The 26,730-nt window shown below is 34.0% G+C and overlaps 2 protein-coding genes across 4 annotated transcripts; one reads left to right on the top strand and one right to left on the bottom strand.

The window, feature by feature from the left end:
* Positions 1 to 917: 917 nt before the first annotated feature.
* Positions 918 to 26,715, bottom strand: LOC117564131 (contactin-2). Of its 3 annotated transcripts, none has more exons than XM_052006959.1 (7): positions 26,334 to 26,715; positions 25,681 to 25,835; positions 8,700 to 8,836; positions 6,517 to 7,152; positions 6,247 to 6,376; positions 5,446 to 5,595; positions 918 to 2,110 (listed from the first exon to the last, which is right to left on the bottom strand). In XM_052006959.1, the coding sequence occupies exons 2-7, from the start codon at positions 25,742 to 25,744 to the stop codon at positions 1,863 to 1,865; spliced, it is 1,365 nt and encodes a 454-aa protein (XP_051862919.1). In that variant the 5' UTR covers positions 25,745 to 25,835; positions 26,334 to 26,715; the 3' UTR covers positions 918 to 1,862. The 3 variants fall into 3 exon arrangements, with proteins under 3 accessions (XP_051862919.1, XP_051862918.1, XP_051862925.1); XM_052006958.1 differs by having other exon boundaries at positions 918 to 2,174; positions 26,334 to 26,713; XM_052006965.1 differs by lacking the exon at positions 5,446 to 5,595 and having other exon boundaries at positions 918 to 2,174; positions 26,334 to 26,714.
* Positions 9,286 to 10,480, top strand: LOC117564682 (putative gustatory receptor 9a). The gene is made up of 3 exons (XM_034243561.1): positions 9,286 to 10,119; positions 10,177 to 10,353; positions 10,415 to 10,480. The coding sequence occupies exons 1-3, from the start codon at positions 9,286 to 9,288 to the stop codon at positions 10,478 to 10,480; spliced, it is 1,077 nt and encodes a 358-aa protein (XP_034099452.1).
* Positions 26,716 to 26,730: the final 15 nt, after the last annotated feature.

The raw sequence follows: 26,730 nt of genomic DNA, 5'->3' as shown, positions 1-26,730 counted from the left end.
TTTTAAATAGTATTTTCAGCGTTGATTTACAAAAAGCATTAGGAGCTTCAATGTTTTACTTGGAATCTTAAGTCAAAGCAGCTATGTATTGTATATATATGTAGTATATGTACATACAATGATTACATACTATATGCACAGAATTTCATAATTAAATCATTGCTGACCTCATCTTGTGTTGTGTTTTGAGAAGCGTATTGAGAACGATAAACTCGAAGCAATAACTACTAGAACCTATGCGTAGTTTTTAAGGCATAAGCGTGTGCAGTATACTAAAGTTAGTTTCTCTCCTAAAAAAAAATACTAAATAATAATCGAGATAAATGTGTGTGTGAAAAAACAGAATACTATAATAAGTAGTAAAGTATTGACATTGATTTTGATAATTTAAAGCATCATTAAACAATCAGGCTAAGTGTCTTAACAATTAGCTACAGTCTTTCTTAATTTACATGTATGTATATAAATTTATTTCGAATTTATTCATATATATATAATTATAATATTAGTTTTTGTGCTAGTTTTTTCTTGTTGTTTGCGTTTTTTGATTTTGCATTTATTTATTCAACTGAATGTGTTCCTATTACGAGTATCATAAAAATGTCAATATTTTTTTAGATTTTGGTTTTGTTTTTGGTTGTTTTGTTTTGGGTTTGTGGGTTGTGTGGAAGCAGTTATCTCAGATACATTAACTACGCTATATAAATATTATTTGTATTTAATTTATATACATATGTATATATATATATGTAGGTTTTAAATTGTTTCCTGTAAATTATGTACGTAGCTCCTAAGTCGAAAACTAAAGCACACGGCATTGCCACTTTAAAATGTTTAAAAAACTCTTATGCACTTTTCTTTGTTCTTAACAATCGATTTTTAAATCATAGCACATTTCGTTGATGTAACAACTAATCTCATTTCATATATGTATACTATATAATCTTTATTTTTTTTTTTTTTTTTTGGTGCGCGTTACTGTGCAAAATATTTGCATAATTATAAAATTCTTTCACAGTTGTGTTTTCATCTGTTTTTTTTTTTTCTTTTTTCTAAATTTAAAGCTAAACGAAACAAGAAAATTATTACCAGCATTTTCAAAACTATTTCATTTGGCTAGAACTATTTAAATAATCGAATTTCAGCAAATCTGTGATGTAATATATGTGAGTTTGATGTTTCAATTCGAATAATATATTATCTTGTTACTTGTAACTAAATTAGTTAGTTGTTCGTACATAATTTGGGATTGTGTCTTTCAATTTGATTTTGCTATTTACGAGTACTCGTATTTATAAATCCTTACAATGTCCATTTCAATTGAATTTGTATCACAGCAATATTTTTGTCATTTTATTATTATTATTATTTATGTTTATGTTTATATCATGTAAAATACACAATGTGTTTATAAGAGTAATGTCTGTCTGCAACCTGGCCAATCTAATATGAGCACAACATTTTCAACATTTTCTGTAAATAATTCAAGTTGTAGCGAGCTGAGAGACCAAATTAACTGGATTAGTTTAGATTAGTTTAACGATTCATAGTTTTTAAGGTTTCAGTTCTTCATGAAGCTCACTTTTGTTAGTCGGAACTTATTCGTAATGATTTAGAATGCATTTCTCCCTTCTTATTCAGATTTTCTTTTTGGTTTTATTTGTTTATGTCTGTCGTAAAGCAAAGCGAACCCTTAATAGCGTTTTGCAGTAAGTACTAATCAATCAATCCTGTGTTCTGGCAACTGAAACCGAACCGAAATCTATTATTTTTGATAAGCTCTACAGACACAAATGAATGTATACTATATGTGTGTGTTGTATATATGAATTGCGAACTCCGAACTCCGAACCGTAGCACAATCAACAACCTAAATGAATCTGTGAAGTCGAAAGCAACGCCATAGAATTGCATTTTGTACTTTCAAATACGTTTAATGGTGGGACCTGTAAAGAATACCGATACTTTGCGCTTGAATTTCTCCATAGTCGGCTCCTGTTCCTCCTCGTAATCCTCATCGTCATCATCATCATCATCGTACGCTCGTCCGTTGTGGCCAAAGATAACGGTGCGCGTGAACGGCGGCGCGCTCTTAGCTCCGTCAGATTCACTGAAACCGGGATTAAGTATTATATTCGGTATAAGCTCAATGCTGTCCCAACCATCTTGAAGTTCTATGGCCGCCGCATAGAATAAAGCATTGAGAGAGAGAGGACAGTTCGAGTTAGAGATGTGGGAGAGAGAGAGAGAGAGAGTAGAGTAGAAAATGAAGAGAAGGAAATCGCACGGGGGGGGGGGGGGAGGGGAGAGGGAAAAGAGAGAATGAGATAAACAGAGAGAGAGAAAGAGTAAAACGAGAAAACACTGAATTAGGCATTTGACATTAATTACTTTACCTTTATGCGTTTTGTTTTTATTAGTTTCGTTTTCTTTGTTGTTGTCTCTGTGTATGTGTGTGTGTGTGCTCTTAATTACTTGTTCATAATTGAGCTAGTGTGAGTGTGTTTGTGTGTGTGCAATTATTCACAGTATTTACTAAAAGTAAACGGCTGTATCCAAGTGGCCAAGTGGCTAAGCGCACTCAGCGAACAGACAAGGCGTATACGTAATGCGAGTGCGTATACGTAATATGTGTTTTAGTGTGTGTGTGTGTGGTTTACATGTATCCGTGTGAGCGTGTGTGTTTAGTGTTTAGCAATAAGCACATAACTCAAAACAAGACTCGGGTACTCGAGAGTATATTCCGATAGTTGAATGTATTTGTCTTTCATTAAGGTTAAAACATTGAAATTAACGTGCCTTAAGGGAAACACAACAAATGGAATTAGTTCACTACTTATACATGTCTAAAGCTAGTATTTAATATATATATCGAGTTTACATTACATTCAGTTTACAACATCAATAAAGCGTTATCTAAACATTTTTGTTTTTTGGGTATTTCAACATCAACAAGAACACGACACCAAGAAAACAAACACAGGAAAGCATAAATCATATCACTGATCTTATCACAAGCTGCTACTTTCATACACACATATATATTATATATACATATGTATCTTTTATCATTTAAAGTACATGGCATATATGTATTTTTTTTTTGGTATATTTGTTCCTTTTTTGTTTTCGGCTTTTTTGGTCGCATTTAAAGCTATTAAAGCATATTACAATTTCTTTCCTGTTGAAATCCCCTCAAATAAGTGCATCACTTTAGCTGCAGTTAATTTTATTTGTTTATTTATTTTGATTAAGGGTGCTAGCTATCACAGTTGTGCCTAATACTTTGGTCGCTATTGGAAGAAAACATTACTACTCAAGAATAACCAAAAATATATCTATGGAATGCTCTGATCTACTAATCGAATTATCTTCAATTTACTACGTGAATTATATTCTATAATAATTTCGAATACTATATAAATATATAGAAAAATCCAATAAAAGCAAAAATGTATTCTAAATTATCTAATTAATAAATTTTGAGTTACTTCTAAACACATTTTTATTGAGTAATCTGAATTCTAATATAAAACTGAGTTTACAAATATTAAAAATATTTTAAATTCAGCTAACTTTAGTTGTTACTACAATTAGATAAATTTATAAAGTGATTGGCTTCTTTTTTGAGATGTAGTTGGTACTATGTACATATGTCATATTTCAAATAGGACGGCGTAGATAGAGAGTTCTTGAGGTTGATATTCATTAAAATATCACAAATATTTGGAAGATTCCCTAAGTGTAAAATTGTAAGTATTTAATAAAATGCTAAGCAATGTTAAGACCAATTTGTGGAATTTAAAAGAACAACCATTATTAATATGAAAATTCATATTGCAGCTATTAATAAATGCCTAAAATCCTTAAGTGCTAAATATTTTATCGTTTGTCGTTTCACGCAAATATTTAAAATTCAAATTTGTAATTTTTTCATATATTTTAAAATTGAGCAGGATTAATTAAAACGTTTATAACGACTGGACACATTGATTATTTATTGACTATTTAGCTTTGAAATTGTTATTTTATTTCAATAGTTACTTTTATTTAAATTGCTAAACAATATATTTGTTCAGCTAGTTATTTACAGTATGCAGACATATGTATGTATGTATGCACATATATTTACATATAAAATCACTGGCAAAAGTATTTGTTTTTTGCTTTAAATAATTAAAATCGAATTTCACGCTACTAAATAAAAACTGTCAAATAACAAATAGAAATAAGCATTTATTTTGCATTTGAGTAAAAGCAAAACGTATTATTATTAAAAAAATACCGAAAAATTACTAAAATATACCAAAGGTTGTACTTGGTATTATTCTTGAAGTGTACCGAAATAATACAAAACTATACCAAAGATTTTATTTTAAAATATACCGAAAAATTAAAAAATATTCCGAAGGTTATTCTTAGTATTATTCTTGAAATATACCCAAAAAAAAAAAATTCAAAAATTTACAAAGATTTATACTTGATATAAAAATCATATAAATTTCTTTAATACTTGGAACTTTTGCCAGTGACTTTAAAAAAAATGGAAGCTTGTTGAATGTGAGTTATGCCCAAAAAGAAGTTGCGACTGGATTGCTTGCTGTGTCTATAAAGATAATACATCTGTATCATTACAAACGATGTGCTCGACAGCTAATGATCATTAAGATTACGGCTTAATAATAATTATGTAGTATGTATGCAAAAAATTGCAATGCAATTATTTATGTATGCAGAGCACTTATCGATTCGATGTGGATTAATCGAAATGGTAAGGAAGCGTAAAACGAGCGAGAATATTTATACGATGCTACATATGTTATATATAGTATATAATATGTACTACTTAGAGATTAATATGCTGTCACATTTTGTTAATTAATGCAAATCAAATGTGGAACGCAGGGCTTAAATTAAATATGTATAGCATAATACAATATAGTATAATAATAGTATGTGAGACCACCGAGCAACAACATCAATAACGACAACAATAGCAACAGCAACAATAACAATAACGACAACAACAACAACAATAAACATTGAGGCGAGCAAACAAAATACAAATCATAATTAAATCAAAATGAAAAAAATTATAAAAATAATCCATTCGGTTTTTGTTTTTTTTGTTTTTTTCTTTTTGCAAATTTACACAACACTGGCAATGGCAATAAATATTGATTGGCAAGCATGAAACGTTGCAGTTGCAGTTGCAGTTGCATATTGTAATTAATTCATTTTGGCTATCGTTTTGCCACATGAACAACAACAATAACAAAATGTATTCGAATATATATCCAAATCATAATTGAAGTAGTTCAAAAGAGAGAAAGAGAGAGAGCGATTGTTTGTCTGTCTGTTTTTTTTTTTTTTTTTTTGCTGTTGTTGGGCAAAATTATGATTTGGATTCGGTTATTGTTATTGACGTTGGCGAATTGGCTGTACCCATTTGCGTTGATTGATAGCACTCCTTAGAGAGCACAATACAGAGTCCGATGGCTAATATCACAAGTGTTCCCAGCACTATGCTGACGGCGACTATCCAAATGCGAGGATCGAAATTATCTAAGTCGGGTTTAATAAGGCGTATGAGATCTGTGTGACGTGACGTCGAGGTCGATGTCGAAGTTGACGTTGACGTAGGCGGCGTAGGTGTCGTATCGTTTATCGTTCACAGGTTCACAGATATATATATGTAGATATATAGACAAGAAAAAGAGAGATGACAAAAACAAAATTACCAGATACAAAAAATATACTTGAACAACTCTCGCTTAAATACATACATAATACATCATCACCATTATCATCATCAGAAGAAGAAGAATAAGAATAAGAAGAATAATAACGAATGATAACAAAACAATAGTTAAACAACATAAATCATAAATTATAAATCATAAATAGTTATCGATAGTATTTCTATGAGTAATACGATAGTAAGTGCTAATACTCCTACCATACATACATAGCTAAAAAGGACACGCAACGCAGGGACACTTTATTGCTCTCACTTTCGTTCCTTCTCCTCTTCATCCTCTTGCATTCTCTCCCTGCGTTGCGTACAGTTGACACACAAAATGAAAGAGAGCAACTACTAACACATATAGATGTATGTACGATAGTTACGACAGCAAGAAAACTATCGAATGATTAGTAAATATTCATTACCCTATTGCTATCAACTATTTCGGTTCAATTCCTGACAACAAGTAGTACTTCAAGTTAAACATTATGTCAGCTTACCCTCTTCCTTGGTCTCCGGCAATGTTGTCACATTGGTGGTGACCACCTCGCCGCTGCCCAGCTCATTGTTGGCCCATATTCGAAACTCGTAGGTGGTATTCGGTGCCAGGCGATAGACTTCCATTTGACGCTGTTTTTTTGTATTTGTATTTGTATTCGTTGTGGCCCCGGAAGTGATTAAAAAAGCGGAAATGATGATTCGTCGTTGCTTAAATTGCCATGCCAAACAATTGCACCCCCCGAAAAAATGAAGAGAAATGAGATACTCACCACATTGGGTGCTATGTTAATGGGATCCATGCGACTCCATTCATGTTCGTAGCTAACATTTGCCGGTGGCACACGGTACGAGACATTGCGATATTCGGCTGTGAAACTGCGCACAGGATAGCCGCCCGATTGCGTCTTATTGAAGCGCCAAATGAGAAAGCCCAGTATTGTCGAGGCCTTGAAGTACAGCTGTGTCACGGGGCCCGGAGTGGTGCGCACCGTTAGCCTGATGCGCTGAAAAGCCTGATACTCCAGCTCCTCTTCCTCCTCCTCCTTCTCCTCCTTCTCCACCTGCTCTACCTGCTTGACCTGCTCATTGTCATGGCCTTTCTCATCATCATCAGCAATCTTCACGTTTTGCTTGTGCTCTTCCTGCTTATCTTCATTCTCCTGCTGCTGCGGTGAGGTAGTTGCTGCTGTCGCTGGGATTGTTGCTGCCTGCGTCGTCGTCGTCGTCGTCGCCGTTGTTATCGTCCTCGATGTTGCTGCTATTGCTGTGGTCACAGTTGCACTTGTTGTTGTGGCTGTTGTTGTTGTTGTTGTTGTCCGCCTCGTTGTCACTGGCAGCGTCGCAAAACAAACATAAATGCCGCTGTCCGAGGTACTCACATTGCGCAGCACCAGCACTCGACCCGTCTACAAAAGCCAACCAGATAAAAGCCAAATGTCAATGAAGTCAACCAAACATTCAATCATCCAAATGCTTTGATATGAAAGCCAAACTTTAGCATTTAAAACTATGAATTATGATCGGAAAAGAAAAATTGCGTAACATATATTTTAATTCACTTTATTACGTACATAATTTAAATGTAAACATTTTATAAGTCATTGTAAAAATTCGAAATTTCATTAATGAAATTTGTTAACAATTACTCTTGGTAATGCATCAACTTGTCCATCGATTAAAGAAAGGTTTTTATGTTTGTGATTGATTAAGCTAAAACGCCTGTCATCCTAATACAAGCCCAAGCACATGGAAGCCCCAGCTAAACTCTGGCCACATCTAGGCACAAGGCTTCAACGGAATGCCAAAATAAAATCCTCGTGCCTTCAGGGACTAATGTCAGAAAAGCCAAGGAAAATTTGTTATTTATAGGCTGGCGTTTCTCAATGTGCTCAGTGCCCAAAGGAAACAAGGCTACGGCCACTAAGTGCCTTTTGTAGGGAACAAAACACGCAGCAGGAGAAGCAGCATTGTCTGCCCCTTAAACTATACCTTGAGTCTTGATCAAGATGTTGAACTTTTAGTTATGGGAAACGCTCAAATTTGCAGCTACTAATTATATGCTATCGTTTAAGGTAACCAATAAATTTCCTGAATTTGTTAATGGCACAGTATGGCGTATACGTGATATGTCGTATGGCAACTTGGCGTATACGTAATTGCGTATGTATATATGTAGTTTAGTGTATACGTAATATGATAAATATGCAATTTGAATAATGAATAACGTAATTTGATATGTACGTAACTGAACGTATACGTAATTTTGCTTAAACATAAGTCTGCGCATACGTGATTGGTTAAATATATATACATACATTGTACATATTATATAATTTGCGTAATTTATCGGATACGCAATTCAACGTATACGTAATTTGATGTATACATAAAGCGTAACTTAACGTATACGTAATCTTGCAGAAGCGAAATTGAAATGAAATTACATTTATAATTATACATTAAGTACATACATATACAAAAGTAATTTTAACGTATACGTAATTTTTCTTTTACGTATGCGTATTTTATCAAATACGCAATTTGACGTATACGTAATTTGATTTATATTATAATGTTTGTATACGTAATTTTAATCACACATAATTTGGAGCAAATTACGTTCGTAAAATTCATTTGACTTACACCAAAGTTGACATATTTGACGTATGAATTATGTGGCTTGTATAATTTGAATTATATAATATTGTATATAATCTGACTTGTGTTTTATTTAGCAAACATAATCGACTTGTATATGAACGTAATTTGATGAATGTACAATTTTACTTTTATTTAATTTGACGTATGCGAAGTTAAACGTTTGCGTAATTTACCGATTAAATAATTTGTCAAAGTTTCATATAAATTATGCTAAAAAATAAAAATGGAATATGTAGACAAGTCAACTACTTTTGTTCGTTGTTCTCAATATATTGTTTCGAAGTGCACTTACCTGTATAATGGTGTTATTGTTGCCGTGCTCCTTCACCCACATAATATTGCCCTGTGCAATGCAGGGTATGCTGAAATTGCCGCCTTTATCCGTTGCGTATTCGTTGTACTTGATGGTGATACTAAGCACCGTTAGCACTGCAACAGAAAAGTACAACAAATTGTGATTAAAAACGGAAATTATTCACGAAGCTTGCTAATTAAATGTTAGATTTATAAAGGTGTAAATAAAATGAATTCTAAAACTCTTTGTCAAGAACTTTAATGCACACAATTTGAATAAATTTTACTTTTTGTTTGTGCGAATCTTTTAGCCTCAACACAACAATTTATTGGTCAAGAGTGCAATGCTTTTAATTACAACAACATTTGACTTCTTTTTTATTCTCATGAAAAGCTATTTCGAAAGTTCCTCTTCCAGTAGTTCAATTTATCGATTTGCGGCTTCTTTGACTTGCTGTGTGCAACACAGCCAACACCCCAGAGCAATATGATTAATTAAGTTGATACAGGTCACAGAGACACATGTGCTGAAAGGACAGCCGCACAGACAGCGTTAGCTTTGACGCGGTTTAGTCGAGTGGATTATGGCCAATCGAACGCTACGCTTTCTCACTTTCTATTTCCGTGTGCTGGCGATCACCTGCAGCGCCCAGAAACGTGCCACACAAGGACTGCTGAGTGCGTACCTGGCCATGGTGCTGGGCGATATGATGTTGCAAATGTGGCACTATTTGAACCGGGGCTGGCAGCTGAACGACTTCCATCTACGACGACAACAGCACTACACCGGCTTTGTCAGGATCTTGGATGCGATGAATGTCGCCTATCTGATCACACACATGGTGATGGTGTTGCAGGCTCTGCTCTTTCGCAATCGCGAGCGATTGCTGTTGTCCCAGCTGCCGGATATGAGCAGCAAACGCATCTCGTTGACCACCCTGCGCATCCATTTGATAGTCGACTGCAGTGTGACGACGAGCGCATTATTCATGGGTTTGTTCAATTCGCTTCAGGTCAGCCAAATGATCGCCAACATTCGCTACTTGTTCAGCACTCAAGCGGTGCGTGGACGCTGCCTGCAGGTCGCAATGCTCGTGATGCGGCTCGATGCACAGCAGCTGCAGCTGCAGGATGAGCTGACAGAAGGACGACGTTGCAGCCTGGAGTTGCGTGCAACTTATGCACACATTGTCCGCCTGAGTCGCCAGATATCGGGCATTTATGGCCTGTCGGTACTGATGTTGAATGTGTTGTGCATCGGCGATTTCATTATGGTTTGCTATGCCTACATTGTGCTCTGGGAGATCTCGGACTCGAATCTCACCTGGCTGTTGGTGTGGCAAGGACTTTACGTCCTGCTGCCCACCATGATGAAGATCTGGATACTGTGCGCAGCCTCAGAGCGATGTGCCAAGCATGTAAGTAGCATTTGGAATAGGATTACAATCACCTAAACATTTCTATTCTCGCTGCAGTCGGCACAGCTGCAGCAGCTACTTAATGCCGCCTATCAGCAGACAAGAATGCGAACTGGCTTAAATATGCGCTCTACGCGAACTCAAACTAACGAGTTCGCTGTGCAAATTATGCAGAATCCCGTGCAGTTCGATATCTGTGGCATCTACTATCTCAATCTGCAATCTCTGGCCGGGGTACGACTTTAATAATCCTCTTTTTGTTTCGCCTTTGAAATCATTTTACAAACGTTTGCAGATGTTTCTCTTCATCGTCGAATCGTTGGTCATTTTTTTGCAGTTTATTGCTCTTGACAGACAGTAGACGGTCGATCAAAGCAAGGAAAATATATTGGCAAGCCATCTTGTTATTTATAAGTTGTGACATTTGCCCCAAGGTCGTGAAGTGAAAATTATTTACCCAGATTTTTATCGCTGCTCGCAAAATGTGCTTGCGACACGCAACCATTCTTACGATAAATCCATATATAGATTGTGTTGTACGGTTTTTTTTTATTTTTGTAAGTGATTCAACTTTGAAAAGCGAGTGAAAATGATTAGTGCATTGCCAAATTTTATTTGGAAAAAGCCAAGAAAAAGAGGGAAAACATAAGGCTAAAAATATTTGGTTACTTTGTTCAAAAACGAATTTAAAAATAATATAGGAAACTCGAAGATAAATGTTAAATATAACATAGAAAAATATGTTGTACAAATCAAAAATTATCATGAATAAAATACATTTTATTCCAAAATAATTCGAAATTTGCTTGACTAGAATAAAATTGTTTTCATAACAAGTAAGAAATCTACACTCGAGTATGCTCAACTGTGAGATACTCGTTACACAATTTCAATTAAAGCAAAACTAAATTACTATACCGAAAATATTTTATTTGGTATATCGACTTATTCAAAATAAACTATACAGATTCTCATTAGCCAGTTTCAATAAAAGCAAAACAATTACATAAAATATACTAAATTTATATATAAAAAGACACTAAAAATACCAAACGCTGTATTTGGTATATCGATATAGTAATACATTCAAAATATAGTATAAAGTACAAAATATATCAGATTATCAACAAAATCAACTTAGACTTTTTTTTGTCATAAAATACTTTCTTAAATAACTTCCATAATCATAAACATGCAAGCATTAAATTTCCTTTCATTTTCAAGTTTAGCTGTAAATATTATTTAATTTGTATGAATTAATGAATTTAGGCGCCACAAACGCCTTTTACTACTCAACACTTTGGCAACGTAATTAAAAACGTTAAAGGAATTTTCTGCAAATTATTCATAAAACTCATTTCCTGCCAATTTGAGTCTATTTCTGTTTCCTCAGCTTTAAACGCTTTCAACTTGGATAACTTACTATACAGAATATATTTGAATAATTTAAATATTAGTGGGAAGCAGGTCATGAGCTTTCGTCTTATTAAAGATTTAAGTAATCAAATAAATATGTCTTGCTTTTATTTGATATGAATGAAAAGCTGTCTTATCGTTTCATAATGCCAACACTCGTCACAAAAGTCAAAAGCAATTAACAATATTGCAAAACAACAATTGTTAAATCCAATGCAAGAGCGCAAATATCTCTGAAAAGTCAACATTTATGTCAATGTTTGAATATCCATACACTCGAACGCCTTTTAACTAAAAAGACTTTTGGGTCTTTATGAAGGTACGGATACGGATAGTTTGACAAAAGCACAATCGTCAAAAATAATGCTCATCATTCCGAGTGAATGTCTGCCCTGTGCATGTGTGTGTGTGTCCCTGAGCACTGAAAGCAATTGAAAGGACTTGCCACCAAAATGTCTGTTCAGTCACAGCTTCTACAGCTTGTCTGCCTGCTCTCCTCTACTATATACTATACAAATACACTACTATATATGCTATATGCCATATGTGCATATGTGTATGCTCAGGGTTCAGACTCCCCCCCCCCTCATAAAAGGTACACGGCGCAAATGTGCCAAATAAAATCGCATAAGCGAAATATTTTCCTCCTCTTCTGTTTTTTCGTGTCATATTTGCATAGTGAGTACTTTCGCGTGCTCAAACATGTGAAAGTAAAAAGCAGAAAAAAACAAAACAGCAAATCATTATCAATCGGATTACAGATTGAACAGAACTTTTAGCACCTTTTATGTGTCAGATTTGATACACTTTTCAATATGAATATTCATGACTCATTAAATATATATTTTTTTTTTTGAAAAACGAACTTAATAATATTTTGTACATTTGTGTAAGCCATTCAGTTGAATCTAAAAGAAATTTTAAATTTGAAAATATTTAAATGGATTTTAAATTTTGTTCTATCTGATTTAATATTAGCTTAAATTCAACTGAATTAAGTTAATATGAATCGATATATTTATGTGACTATCGCAATAACTTTAACGAAGCGACAGGAAAATATCGTAGAAAATCAATGAATTAATGTTTATATATATCTGAAATCAATAGAGTTTAATCTGTAAGTTATTTGTTTTTATTAACATTATTTTTTATAATCTTTTAAATAAGTTAAAAGTGGAATAACTGTGGAACCTTTGCTTTCAATACTTTATAAATATCTTTAACTTTTTGATTATTTTCAAAATAAATAATAAATCAAATATACAAAAGATTAAGGTATGTTTTTTATGATTATTATAAATTTAAGAATATAATATTTTGTATTTTGTAAATTATAAAATCTTCTTCTAAATATATATACATATTATGAAATCTTTTGAAACTAATGTGAGCACACAGAGTAGAAGCGATTCGGTGTGCAATGTGATTGATGATTCAATGTAGCACATTTTACATCGGTTGAACTTCAGTCCGTCATACTGTCATGTTGCGCGTCAGGCAGTTTGTCAGTTTGTCAGGCATTCGTTCGCTTGGTGAGTTGTGCATGCGAACATGTTGATAAAGCTGAGCACAACGGCACAACAAATGAGTTTGCCCTCAACAGTAATAACAACTTTGGAATGTTTGATATGCTCTGGCCAAAATAGAGACGGTCGAGAGAAGAGCATACACTCACACTCACACACACTCACACATAGTACACTTGCATTAGTTTGCAAGTGTGCGTGTGTGTAGAGAACTTTTGGGCAAGCTTTTGTTGAAGTTGTGGGAGGCATCGGGCTTAAAGCCAGATAAGGACAGAGCATGCCACGCTGAAATGGCTAAAAACAAAAAGACACACACTCGCACACACATGCACATGCTGATGCTGATGCTGATGCACACACACACACACACACATGCATATTATGTAATGGTTTGCCATGTGCAGCTTGAGAGTATGCAACGTAAACTGAATATCGGCCCGACCCCGTTTGCTGACGTCATTTAATTGATTTCAACGGGTGCCAGTTGCAATACATTTGACTCGCAGTTGAGGCCAGTTTCAGTTTCACATTCTGTTCGAGCCCAAAACGAATGCCATCGAATGTGTATGTGTGTGTGTGTGAGTGTGTGTGTGGCCCCGTCAAGTGTCCATCAGTTGGCGTTGGCGTTTGGCGTTTAATTAGGTCGCCAATACAGCAGAGTTTGAGTGCGAGCAGCGACTACTTTGACTTTGAGTTCTTTGCCTTGGGCAGCGCGCCAAACTAATTTAATGCACTTATCACTAATCAATCGCCTTAATTATTGCTCGCAATTATCAATGGAGCTGAAGAAGGCCTGATGGTCTTAGGTAATCGCATTAAAAAACAAATAAGCTACACTTAAGCGTATTATAGTTAAAATATACTAACAAAATAAAACGACAAAATACTAAGCAAGTGAGAAAGCTATATTCGAGTGTGCTCAACTGTGAGATACCCAATTTTAATAAAAGAAATTAGTTTACATACCATATTTTGATATATCGATATAATACTAAAACATGGCGATTGCCATATTTTGCTATATCGCTATAATACTACATTTAAAATATACCAAAGCCGAAAATACTAAAATACACTGAAGGCTATATTTTGGTATATCGATAAACTATTGTATTGAAAATATACCATTGCCGAAAAATGACTAAAATATAATGAATGCTATATTTGGTATATCGATATACTAATACATTTAAAATATACCATATCCAAAACACTTAAATACAGCCTTCAGTGTATATTTTGGTATATCGATAAACTATTGTATTAAAAATATACCATTGCCGAAAAATGAACAAAAATATAATGAAGGCTATATTTGGTATATCGATATACCATCACATTCAAAATATACCATATCCAAAATGTACCGAAGGCTTTTTCTGATTTTCGATCTGATTTTCAGAAATGGTAAAAATTTAAATATTATTATATGTACCAAAAATCCTTCAGAAGTAAGGAAGAAAACAAAAAAAACCTGCAAATTTGCATTTATTTTGTCATTGCTTAAAAAATACACACACCTTCAGGCATATTATGAAAGAGTAAAAACAATTTATAAGCGAATTTTGGACTACAGTTATTTGCTGTGGAATTCCTTTATCCAATTTAGCAGCAAAACACTTGAATTAAATCGACTTTGTTAACAATCTGCATTAATTGTGAACTTCGATTTTTGTACTAAATAAACGCACCAAGTTTACTCAATACGATTAAGAGTATTAATGATAATCGTAATGAGCTCAGTTTGGAATTACGGCAAGGTTCTAATAAAAGCAATAAAAGCAAACAATATGCTAGCCACTTAATATGAAACTTTTGGCAAAAGTGTAAACAAAAGTTTCGCACATAAATGTCGGGAGAAGCAAAACAAAAAGCAAAAAGCGAAAAGCGAAAAACTCATTTAAATAGTCCGAATTATTCAGAAGAATTCACAGCATGCTTCAAGCAACTCACTCAGAACTCAGCGTTCAACAGGCCCCACAAAGGCTCAGTGTCCATTTGAAATGCTTTACACAAATTTTTTTGGAAGGCAGTCTAAATGAAACTTGATATAAAGGAATCAAAACAGAAACAAAAGCTCTTTCAAGCAGACGCCAGTTGTAAGCGTAATACAGTCAACTAGTCAAAGTTAGAGATTGCTGTGAAGTGTTGCAGTCAATGGATTTATGTTGAAAAGCAGACTGGTAATGGAGAAATGATTTATTCTATTTATGCACTCAACTTGCTATCTACATTCTGCTGCAACATTTCTTTTAGGAATTTCTTTTTGCTTTTTGCTGGGTATTTGACAGCTCTCAATACCTGTTCAAAATGCAGGCAGGAAAACTCTCGTGTGCGCCAGCCATAAAATGAAAACTCAAACGAAACTTTTCTTTGTTTTCTTTTTTATTTTTGTATTTTTTTTTTTTTTTTTTTGTTGGTTCAACTCCCCTCGGACGCGTTCCGATCGATTCGTTATTCTGTGGATTGCTAAGCCAGAGTCCAGTTTCATTTTGGTGGCCACAATGTTGTTTTGCCATTGACAAAGCATTTTTCGTTGCTCCGTGGCTTTACGCTTGGTCTCTTTTCAATTGTGTTGTGAGTTGTAAAATAAAACATTCATTTTATATGTGGCAAATAATAAATATTTATGCTTTTGTTATGACACTCGCAAAAACACAATTCAAGCATAAACCAAACACACTTCCATTTAATTATTCACAGATAGTCATAGAAAAAAAATGACGACAACTGTAAAAATAAACGCTAGATGGCGCTGCTGTGCGGCTTAAATCAAAACAAAAACTAAAGTGTGACATCAAAAATTTGTTCTGTTGTAAAATACAACTACATTTAGTTTCATATGTTTGCAAAATGAAACTTAATTGCATTGCATATAACTGCAATACTCTAAAGTTAAACGACGCCTTTTTTTATTATCGCCTAGTAATTATGACTTCTAAAAGAAGAATTGCTATCAGATAAATATTACAGTCGGGTCTTATGGTAGTTGCTTTAGTTGACATTGAGTTTGAGTGTAATAGTATATATGAAAAAATACCAAAGATATACCAAAAAAAAGGTATATATATATATATATAAATTTGTTATATTTTACGAATAATACCGCACTATTTTGCTTTTATTTCAAGGGGTAGCATATATCATTCAGCCGATCACACTCGAATGTAGTTTTCTTATCTATTTTATACATACATATGGGCATTTCCAAAATCGCGCACGGGACATTCGTACGCGTTCAAAGTAAAAACACGGTAAAAAGGAAACGTTTTTTTTTTCAACTGAAACGCTTAATGTATAGCATTTTATTAGCTCTTTCATTGGTGCAAAGATTGATGTTGGGTATTTATTCATTCAGAAGATAATTGCAGAAGTCAAGTGATTCGGACGGGACACAAAACGGAAGTGGTTTAAGAGGTCAACCAATTCAAACGCAAATTTCAGCTAATCCAGAGACAATATTTTAATGCAACTAATTTTAAATTGTTGTGGATTGATGCCTCATTAAGAAGATTATAATTTTTTTTCAAAAACGACTTGTATTTTTTTTTAATTCAATTTGAAGTAAATTCGCACGGGACATCGCGCACGGGACATTTTTTACCACCACTATTTTTACACCCGCTACCCATAGGGTAGAAGGGTATTATAACTTTGAGCCGACAGGAAATGTATGTAACAGGTAGAACGAGGCATCTCCGACCCCATAAAGTATATATATTCATGATCAGCGTCAACAGCTGAGACGATCTAGCCATGTCAGTCTGTCCGTCTGTGTGTCTGTGTGTCTGTCCGTATGAACACCTAGATATCAGAGACTATAAGAGATAGAGCTATAATTTATTTTCGACAGCATTTGTTATGTTTGCACGCAGATCAAGTTTGTTTTAAATTTTTGCCACGCCCACTTCCGCCCTCGCAAATCAAAAAAATTGAATAACAATCGTAATTTTATAGCTAGAGTTGCGTATTCTGGTATATAGAATAGTAACTATAATAGTTATGATTCCTAAAAATTTGGTTGCGATCAGACTAAGATTGTGGAAGTTATTAAAGAAATAGTTTTGTATGGCAAAAACACCTACTGACTAGGGGTCTTGGTTGCTTTGGCTGACAATCTGGTATATTGTGCCGTCTATGGTATATTTTGAATGCGGTACTATATCGATACACCATATATACCAGTTGGTATATTTTTTAGTATTTTTGTTGTATATTTGGTATATTTTGAGAATAATACCGCAAAATATATTGTTTTTTTTTTCAAAATGGGTAGCGGGTATCTCACAGTCGAGCACACTCGACTGTAGCTTTCTTACTTGTTAATTTTGCGGCAATGCTGCCAACTTACTCCATCATTCATATTGTGTAAATATGAGATAGGAATAAGTTGGTACTTATGTTGTGTACTTACGGTCGCGCACGGGACAAACTTTAAATGATCACCAAAAATACAAATATTTTTTTTCTCCAAATTTTTTTTTATATATTCACTGCGCGCATAAACTCTGTTTGCAAAAAAAATTTGATGAAATTCGAACAAGTGATTTGGATTTACTGATAAGAAATGTTGTTTTTCGGTCGCGCACGGGACATTAAAATAAGTGATAATGCAAATCAAAATTTTTACCGTTATTGGTGATCGCATGTTTCTTTTTGCGTTCTCTTTCGTTTCTTGCAATCTCCAAATGATTTTACAAAGCAAAAGACAAAGCATAATGCATTTATTTTAGAAGTTGTTATCAAAACAAAATATGCCCTACAAACATCATAATCACAACAGGTGCGTTTTCGGGACTTTGCATTCGAATATTTTGAAATCTATAAATGATAAATGCAAAATTCTTTCAAGTTTATTAAATTTGAATATTTCTTTATGCAACCATGTTGGAAAAAATCATTTTCAAGAACTTTTAATTTTTTGGTCGCGGTGGACCTTTCTGTGGAAATGCCCATATACAAAGAACTCAATCCACCTGATAAATTGCTCCATATATTTCAACCGTAAATAACAATAAGCCCAAACAAATATATATTTAAGTTGAATATTGTAGATCACTGCATAATATTTAGTATACAGAATTTGATGTATCTCAAATATTTTTACATTTGCTTATTATTTCAATCCAAAGTTTCAAAGTTGTAGTTATGTTTAACCTTTTAACTACATTTTTACCATAGTAAAAATTGTGTAATGTGTAACCTAAAACTCTATTACCAACTTGCCATTGTTGTCTGTAGAGATCTTGGTGATCATGATTAATGTTTTTTGCCTAACTACAGCATAACTGTAAGTCGAATCCACTTGAGCTAAAGCAAACTATTACGAAAACTATTCGACCTAAAGCCATTTACGACTCTCCGTCAAGGACTCGAGTGCAAAGCGCAAGCAAAGCCAAACTACTCGTACCTGGGCTCAAAAAGTCATAAACAACTTGATGGCAAGTGGAAAAGTGAGTGGCAGGCAGCGACTATGTTGCACAACAACAATGCCCAGCCAAATAGCAACAGGAGCAGTAACAGTAGCAGCAGCAGCAGCAACAGCAATGGTAATAACAATAAAAAAAAAAAACAAAAACAAAAACAACATCTGTTAAGTGCTGTGCAATTCTCAGCTTGGAACTCTCGAGCGTTGCCCAGTGAGTGAAACAGCAAGCACAGCAAAGTCACAACAAAATGCCAGAATTAATTAAAATTCATAATAAGTTGCAGTACAGTGGGAAAATTCTCTCCTCTCCTATCCTCTCCACCAAGCAACGAGGTCACGACGACAAGAGCTAATCCTGCACCGCAAGTTGATTGTCAGAAGGCTGCCATTGTGAAACAGTTTCGCAGTTTTCGCTGAGTTGGCGTCTGCGGACAGACGTACGTCGATTCACATTTGGCGCTGCTGTTGACAAAACAAATGCTGTCGGCGAGCGTTAAATACACTGCAGACGTGGCGTATACGCAATATTATATTTCTACTACTAGTGGTAGAAGTACATACTATAGTAGAGTGTGTGGACTCATTTAATTACACAAATTCAACAAATGCCAATGTCAACAATTTAAGTTTATTGCACACATTAGTTACACTAGCAAAGTATCGTAATGAAAGTTTTGTATGTGAGCGTCAGACTGGGACTTGGGGACAAATGATTTGGGACAGCAACTTTTTATTAAATGACCACATAAATATTAATCAAATTTTAGGACGTGAGCTTGTTACAAGAGTTGTAGCTGCTTTTTTTTTAGATTTGATGGTACATAGCTTGTTTGTTTATTCAACAGAGTTTTCTGAAGAGTTACAAGAAATTGTTACTCTTACACCAAGAAAAGTCAATTTCTAAAAGTTACACGTATCTTTTGGTATCTGATATGCATCTTTATCTTGGTCAATATGCATCTTCAAAATTGATTTATTAAAATATTAATAAATAACACCACATTATTAAAACCAAGCACAATAATCTGGCTGTTATAGGAATTAATCCGACAGCTATAAGAAAATGTATTTGGTATTGCAATAAAATTATAATAATAATTTAACAAATGTCAAATTCTCAAAATAAAACTGCAAATATTAAATTTTGCATTTTTTAAATCAATTGAAATTCTTATAAAGTTTTTATTTAGTTGACAGCGCTTTCGTTCATAGATTCGTTAATCGAGATTAAGATTTGTTTTCATTTATAAAAAATCAAGATGTGTTTATATACCTTAAGATTTTCATGTTCTTGAAGCACTTTTAAGATTGATTTTAGATTCATTCATTAGATTCATTAAATACAAATATGTTTAATATAATAAAAATAATAATACAATTTAATTTACAATTTTTGTAAATACTCTTTTTCTTCAAAAATCGTATATTAGGTTATTTATTTATTTTTCTGAATTGTAGAACTCTTCTATTTTTCTACTTTATATAAGGTCACTTGTAAAATATATATTTTTTTGTTTTTTTTAAAGTATATTTGCTGTTTTATAATAGAAAAGAAGAAGAAATAACAAACTTTCTAACTTCACTTCACATACTGTTAATATAAGTTTGATCCGTATCTGTATAACTTTTATTCATCCCAGCTTTAAACACGTTTACGTGTTATATGTATATGTTATATTTTCTGCTTAATTTAAAAAATATAAATGTTCTGTAATAAACTTTAAATGTTTATTTAACATACTTTTAATATTTCAGCACTGTCACATCAATATCAATGAATGTGGACACATGCCAAAAATCCGTTGAAACTCTTTATACAGATTTATAAAACGAATGCAAGTTTATTCGCCGCCAAATTGTTTGCAATTTGCATGCAAAAATATGCCACAAAATGGCTTCATCATATCTAATAAAGACAAATATGAAAAGTTTGCTGCACGGTATGCGCAAGTCGAATCGTGTTATGGGTGGCAGAAGTTTTCGGTTTTGTTTATTTATAAGAAGTTTGTTGTGTTTTATTTTTCTTGGCAAAAATAACAACACACACACACACAAACACAGATACACATATGTATGTCTTTGACTTACGGCCACTCAATGCCATCGTCATGGAAAATCAATGCAAAATCAAAGCGCCCATTTCTATACTCGGATATATGTATATAAATACATGCATATGTGGAAAGTGTGAGTGTGTGTGTGTTAGAGCAAACAATGCCTGATATTTGACACTTAACCTTTTGCGTTTGACATTGAAATTTTGCTCCAGTGGCTTTCGCAAAAATAACTTGGCCAAAATAGTAGCGTCGTCGTCGTCGTCGTTGTGTTCTGGGAGGGTTAAGCTCTAATTGCACTTTGTGTTTTGTTTGTGTTCTGTGTTCTGTGTTTTGTGTTTGTTGCACGCCCCCTAAAAATAGTGCGCAGCGAGCAGCGAGCAGTGTGCTGTAAGCGTGAGCGTGAGCGTGTGTGAAAGACATCAACAACAAACTAACATCGTCGACACCCACAGCAGAGTCAAGCCACAAAAGCCATTGACAACTAACTAGACAAATGGCAAGGCGGCAGTATCTGCATTCAGTAGCACACACACACACTCACACTTTCCCTGCACATTCATATGCACTCAGTGTGGGAGGGGGGGCAGGTGGAACGTGTTGCAGCATCACAATTACCCCGTGCTTGCAACCAACAGTTAGTTAACCGCACAATAGCTTCAGCATGCGACAGTTGAGTTCATTCTAATGCTCAATCCTATCTCATCATCAGCCGAGGCGTGACTGCCATCGAAGCGATGCCTCAGTCTCAGACTCAGACTCAGACTCTGCCTCAGACTCGTGTCTTGTTATTGTTTTGCCTTGCTTGGCTGCCATTGTGCCACATTGTAGGTATAGGTATTGTTAACCCCGGAGGCAGAGAGAGCAACAATTTATGTGCATGCATAAATCATGGATGGGGGCCCTTTTCAATGGGAAGAACATACTAATTAACTATTTGTGTTACCGAACAAACAACTCACAGCTCTCCAGGTGAACGGATGCAAGCCATCTTATCATTGAAACCACATTATCATACTTCCTTTCTGTCCTCTTTATGTTTATGTTTTTATTTAGTATATTTACACCAGCTTCTAGCTAATATTCTCGACTACTTCATTTATGGTACATTCTATAAAGCTAAGGCCTTTATGACTCATAGTAAATTAATTGCAATCAGATTAAAATTGTACAAATTATTTAAGAACTAATTTTGTAGGGCAAAAAATAACGACTTTTGCATCCAGTCTTAGCTACTTTGGTTCTGGTATATTTTGTACTCTATATTTGATATATCGATATAGTAATGTTGGCTATTATATTATATACTATATATATGTATATTACTACATTGATATACCATGTATATAGGTTATATTCAATTTAAGAAAAAATCAATGCGGCATTATACTTAAAATATACAAAACAAATATATTACAAATTACAAAAATTTATATTGTATATATATCGATATACTAAATATAGTCTTCGGTATATTTGTAGTTAGTTGTATATTAATTTGGTATATTTAAGAAAATACTGCATTGGTTTGCTTTTATTGAATTTTAGTTGTTATTTTTATGGAATTGAGAAAATATATTCGGGCCAATATATTTTGAAAGTTGTGCATATTTGAAAATTGATAAATCATCTCGACTATTGCGGAATGCGGAAATGGTGATGAAATGAAATGGTTAATCTCCAAAGGTTTGTTTATTATTCTCTTCTAAAATTAGTGCACAATTCGAATTGGAACTCATTATGTCACGTATTCTGATAGAAATGATGATTAGAGCAACGGCAACAAGATGCACAGATAATTAGAACAATATAAGACAAAGAGATGCACAGCTATTTAATGACTTAATTTAACTTCCGACGTGCATTGCAATAAACTTGATGATTGCACACTAATTAGGTCTGCGTCTGCGGAAAGCTGCAAGACAAATACAAAAACACACCGAGAAACCGAAAAAAACCGAGAAAAATACTGGCGAAATTGAATTTGAAGGCACATTCAGAGTGGACGCACAATTTCATTATTCTGTGGCTGGCCAAAGAAGTTTTTAATTAAAAGTAAACGCTTCGGCTATTAGATGACCGCGAACTAAGTTCTAAGCCAACGAAAACAAAAAGAAAAAAAAACAACTAACACACACACACACACACATAGAGACAGAAAAAAATGCAATAAAATGAAAAGAATGCTGCCACGTTTAAGCAGAGAATAGATGAGAAATAAAATAATACAATGCTGCCTCCTCTGCCACGCCTCCTTCTCCTCCTCATGCTTCTCGTTGTGCTCTGACAGCACGCAATTCGTGACTCGTTGCATTTGCTGCGAATCGTGGACCAAGTGCGGACTCTAAAGGACCTGGCTACACAAACGACTCAAGGATTTATACGCAATTTGCATGCAAATCGAGTTGGTCGGACATTAAAACGTAGTTGGAGCAGAAAAGGGGGCGTCAACTAACGGGAGGCGTGCGCTTAACTTGGCCTAGTCGACTGAGATTTATTATCGAATAACAACAATATCAAAACAACAACAACAGCTCTGTCAATATTCCTAAATTGATGTTAAATCAACTGCAAGTTAAATTGCAAAAGCAACTCGAGATAAGGTCTGAATAAATGCATATCAAATGGCACAATAAAAATAAAAATAAAAAATAATAAAAACGAAATACCCAAATACCAAATCTAATGAGCACAACATGCACACAAAAGCTATTATAAATTTTCTGGCCAGAGCTGGAACCCGCCAACAAACTTCAAGAAAAATCAATAGGCAACTTCTTGCAACTATTAAATTTGCGAAAAGAAAACTTGATTACTCAGCAGAATATTTTTGGGTAGAAGAATCCAATTTGGCTACTTAAGATGACTATTTGCATATATATGTATGTAGTTAAATCTCCATAAATGTGACTTGGTCAAAACATAAAAACTGTTTGTTATGACGTTACAAGCCATAAAAATATTTATTCATACAGCTTAAAGTGTTAGAATACCAAAAATTCAAAAAATACTTTCAAAGTTTCTTATATTAAATTATGATTAGCAAGAAAGGATACTGGCAAGAAAATTCATAATATCAAAAATGGTTTCAAGAGTTTCTAAACTAAGTAACACCACGTCGTATACGTAATATTTGCAGCTTGTATCGTGATTACCTTAGCTCTAGTGGCACACATAAATATTTGAATAAAAAACTTTGCAGGTTCTTGATTAGAATATAAATTTGGGTGAGCTATATTTTTTCTGCACTTTAGATTAAATCATAGAAGAATAATATCTCCACATTACAAACAAGTTAGAAAGCTAGAAAACCAATACATTACAGTATGCTTCATAAAATATACCGAATGAATATACGAAAAAATGTCGAAATATTCCTAAGGCTTATATAAAAAGAATTTCATATTATAGAAATTAAAACCATTTCGTTCATTAAAGTGCTCACATTAAATAAATTAGGCTAATATAACTGACTTCAATAATATTGATGTATATGTGAATTTTACGAAAACATCTAAACTGCAATTATATTTATATAAAACAGACCATTATCAATCCAATCTTCATATTCATATAATACTGTCAATAGCTGTAAATAAAATGCTTCCTATAAATACTAAAGTTTTTTTCCGAATGCTAATGGACGGTCAAATAATACCACTCATTACTCTAACGATGGGGAAATTAGAATTGATGGGCAACATTTTCAAATAAAAATATTTTTGTTTACTTGTTTTGAATTATTACCGTTCATAAATTATGAATAACAGAAGCCGCACTTGCAATAAACATATGACCCCAAGGATTTGAAAATGGAGGGAAGTTACAGAAATCTCCGGATTCGATTAAGTATTCCATTTGGGTTGCAATTATTGTTTATAGTTATTTTATTCGAAGATTAAAGTTACCCTGATTAAGTGTTTGTTTTTAAAAAGAAATCCAATACTTTTATATTTTTTTTAATTTTTGCAAATAATTTTTTGTATTCTTGTGTTTTAATAACGTTTTATTGAAATTTATTTTGTTTTTAAGTGTTTATTTTTAAAAAGTAATATATACTTTTCACTTTATATTTAGTGAGGTAAATAAAAATGCTAATATTATATTGCTTACATTATTTTTCCTTAAGTAAGATAAAAAGCTTAAAACACGTTTAAAAACATCGTTTCTTGATTTTCAAAAAGAAAAATGTACTTTTTGCCTTATTTGATGAAGTTTTTGCAAATAAATTTTCCTTTCCAATTTTGTATATTATTATTATTATTATATTGCTTATATTCTTGGACTTTCAATAAGGAAAAATGTTTAATACACGTTTAAAAATATGTTTTGTGCTTTATATAACTTAATTAATGATCAAAATAAAGATAACATTTCAAACAAAACTGAATAATATTGTTTACGACATTATATTTATATTCACTGGGCACTTCATTAAATTTCTTAAGTAAGTAACAAGCTTCAAACGCGTTTAAAAATATCGTTCCTCTTCCTTTAAAATCGTTTATATGTATTGCTTATATTCTTTGACTTTCTGAACTTAATGATCAAAATAAAGATAATATTTCAAACAAAATTGAATAATATTGTTTACGACATAATGTTTCTGTTCACTGGGAACTTCATTAAATTTGGATAATTTCAGTAGCTGCCCTCGTGTCCCATGATGAATGAAACTCATTTGCCAGAGGCTTTGCCCGCCTTAGGCTGGCCGCAAATACACATAGTATATTGCAATTAGTAATCAGGAGAAGGAAAAACTGTTGGGACAACGCTCGCTGCATAAAAGTGCTGAGCTGTTGCCGTTGCCGTTGCCTCATGAAAATGGAATGTTATTTACCTTTACCTTTACCTTTGGCTAAGCCGCCTTAGGCTGGACGCAAGTAAGGTGCTTGAGTTGTCTTGTGGTGCACCAAAGGGACAAGGAATTGGGTCAGGCGTTGAGCAAAACTAATGCTGAGTAATAATTATAAATTTGCAATGGTGGCACAATGTCGACCAACATGGCGTATGAGCAACAATTGTGTACTAAATCAGATTGATCGATTTGAAAACAAGAGAACAGCAAGCAGATTATGTAAATGGCAAATAAATTGAGAATTTATTTGATTGTGGTTTATGTGTTGAGCCTTACCTTGGGTGAAAAATAATAAATTGAACGATGACAGCGTTAGCACGGAGCTGGATGTGGAAGACATGCTTCCATATTACACTTTACATAAGCGTTCTCGCTCGTGCACGAGCCACGTTTTGTTGTTGTTGTTTTTGTTGCCGTCGCGTCGATGCCGGCTGCAAAATCAGCAAAAAGGTAACCAAAAAAAAAAAAGGAGAAAACGAGAAAAACAATTGAAACAAAAAGGAAAAACAACGCGTAATAACAACAACACAGAAACGGACACAAAACGAGCACAACGAACAAATGTAAATCGTGACAAGAACGGAAAAAACGACGCGCCAAAGCCAAAGCCAAAGGCTGCTCTGAGACTTGCTTCAGGGCTTGGCGCGTCGCCTTGCCTCGCTTGTTGTTGTGTTGCTGTTGCTGTTGCGATTGCTGTGTTGCTGTTGCTGTTACTGCTACTGTCGCCTGCTTGTGGCTCCTTTTGACGTAACTTCAACGTCGTCACCGAGTGAATTCAACATTCAGCAAAACACCAAAAAAAAAAAACAAAAAAAATACATATATGCTTGCTTCGTATCAATTAAACAACTGTCCATCAAACAATAAAAAAAAACAGCAAAAAAAAATATAGAACATTAAGGAAGGAAACAACAACAAGCTTAACTAACAGTATGTGTCGCCTGCTGTGTTACGAATTGTTATGAATTGTTGCTGCTGCTTTTGACGTATTTCACGCTTGTCTCTCGCTCTCTCCTTCAATTTGTTGTTATTGTTTTTATTGTTAGTTTGCTAGTCTTTTCGTGGTACTGCTGCGCGGCACCGCCGTCCGTTGCGTTGCGTTGCGTTCGAGTTACGTTGCTCGACTGAAGACTGAAGCTCTGCCCGATGATTCCGATTGTTTTGTTGGCTGCCAACTGCCGACTGCCGACTTGGCTATGACTCGTGTCGCTTCAAGCTTCGGCATGCGAATGCCAATGCGAATATGTGAATATGAGGCTAGAGTCCTCCGCAGTCTCACTCCTTTTACTTTATTATTTTTTTTTTTTTGGCACTCACGCGCATGCC

The sequence above is a fragment of the Drosophila albomicans genome, chromosome X (assembly GCF_009650485.2).
Source record: "Drosophila albomicans strain 15112-1751.03 chromosome X, ASM965048v2, whole genome shotgun sequence".
Lineage (NCBI taxonomy): Eukaryota > Metazoa > Arthropoda > Insecta > Diptera > Drosophilidae > Drosophila > Drosophila albomicans.
This window is presented reverse-complemented; position numbering and strand designations above follow the sequence as displayed.

What these genes read in the sequence shown, in the direction of transcription:
- LOC117564682 (XM_034243561.1), top strand. Translation starts at nt 9,286, where the DNA reads ATGGCCAATCGAACGCTACGCTTTCTCACTTTCTATTTCCGTGTGCTG. An exon ending in CAGAGCGATGTGCCAAGCAT is followed by an intron (nt 10,120 to 10,176) that starts GTAAGTAGCATT and finishes TTCTCGCTGCAG; the next exon opens with TCGGCACAGCTGCAGCAGCT. An exon ending in ATCTGCAATCTCTGGCCGGG is followed by an intron (nt 10,354 to 10,414) that starts GTACGACTTTAA and finishes AAACGTTTGCAG; the next exon opens with ATGTTTCTCTTCATCGTCGA.
- LOC117564131 (XM_052006958.1), bottom strand. Translation starts at nt 25,744, where the DNA reads ATGTCTTCCACATCCAGCTCCGTGCTAACGCTGTCATCGTTCAATTTA. An exon ending in TTTATTATTTTTCACCCAAG is followed by an intron (nt 8,837 to 25,680) that starts GTAAGGCTCAAC and finishes TTTCTGTTGCAG; the next exon opens with TGCTAACGGTGCTTAGTATC. An exon ending in CTATCAATCAACGCAAATGG is followed by an intron (nt 2,175 to 5,445) that starts GTACAGCCAATT and finishes CGGCGGCCATAG; the next exon opens with AACTTCAAGATGGTTGGGAC.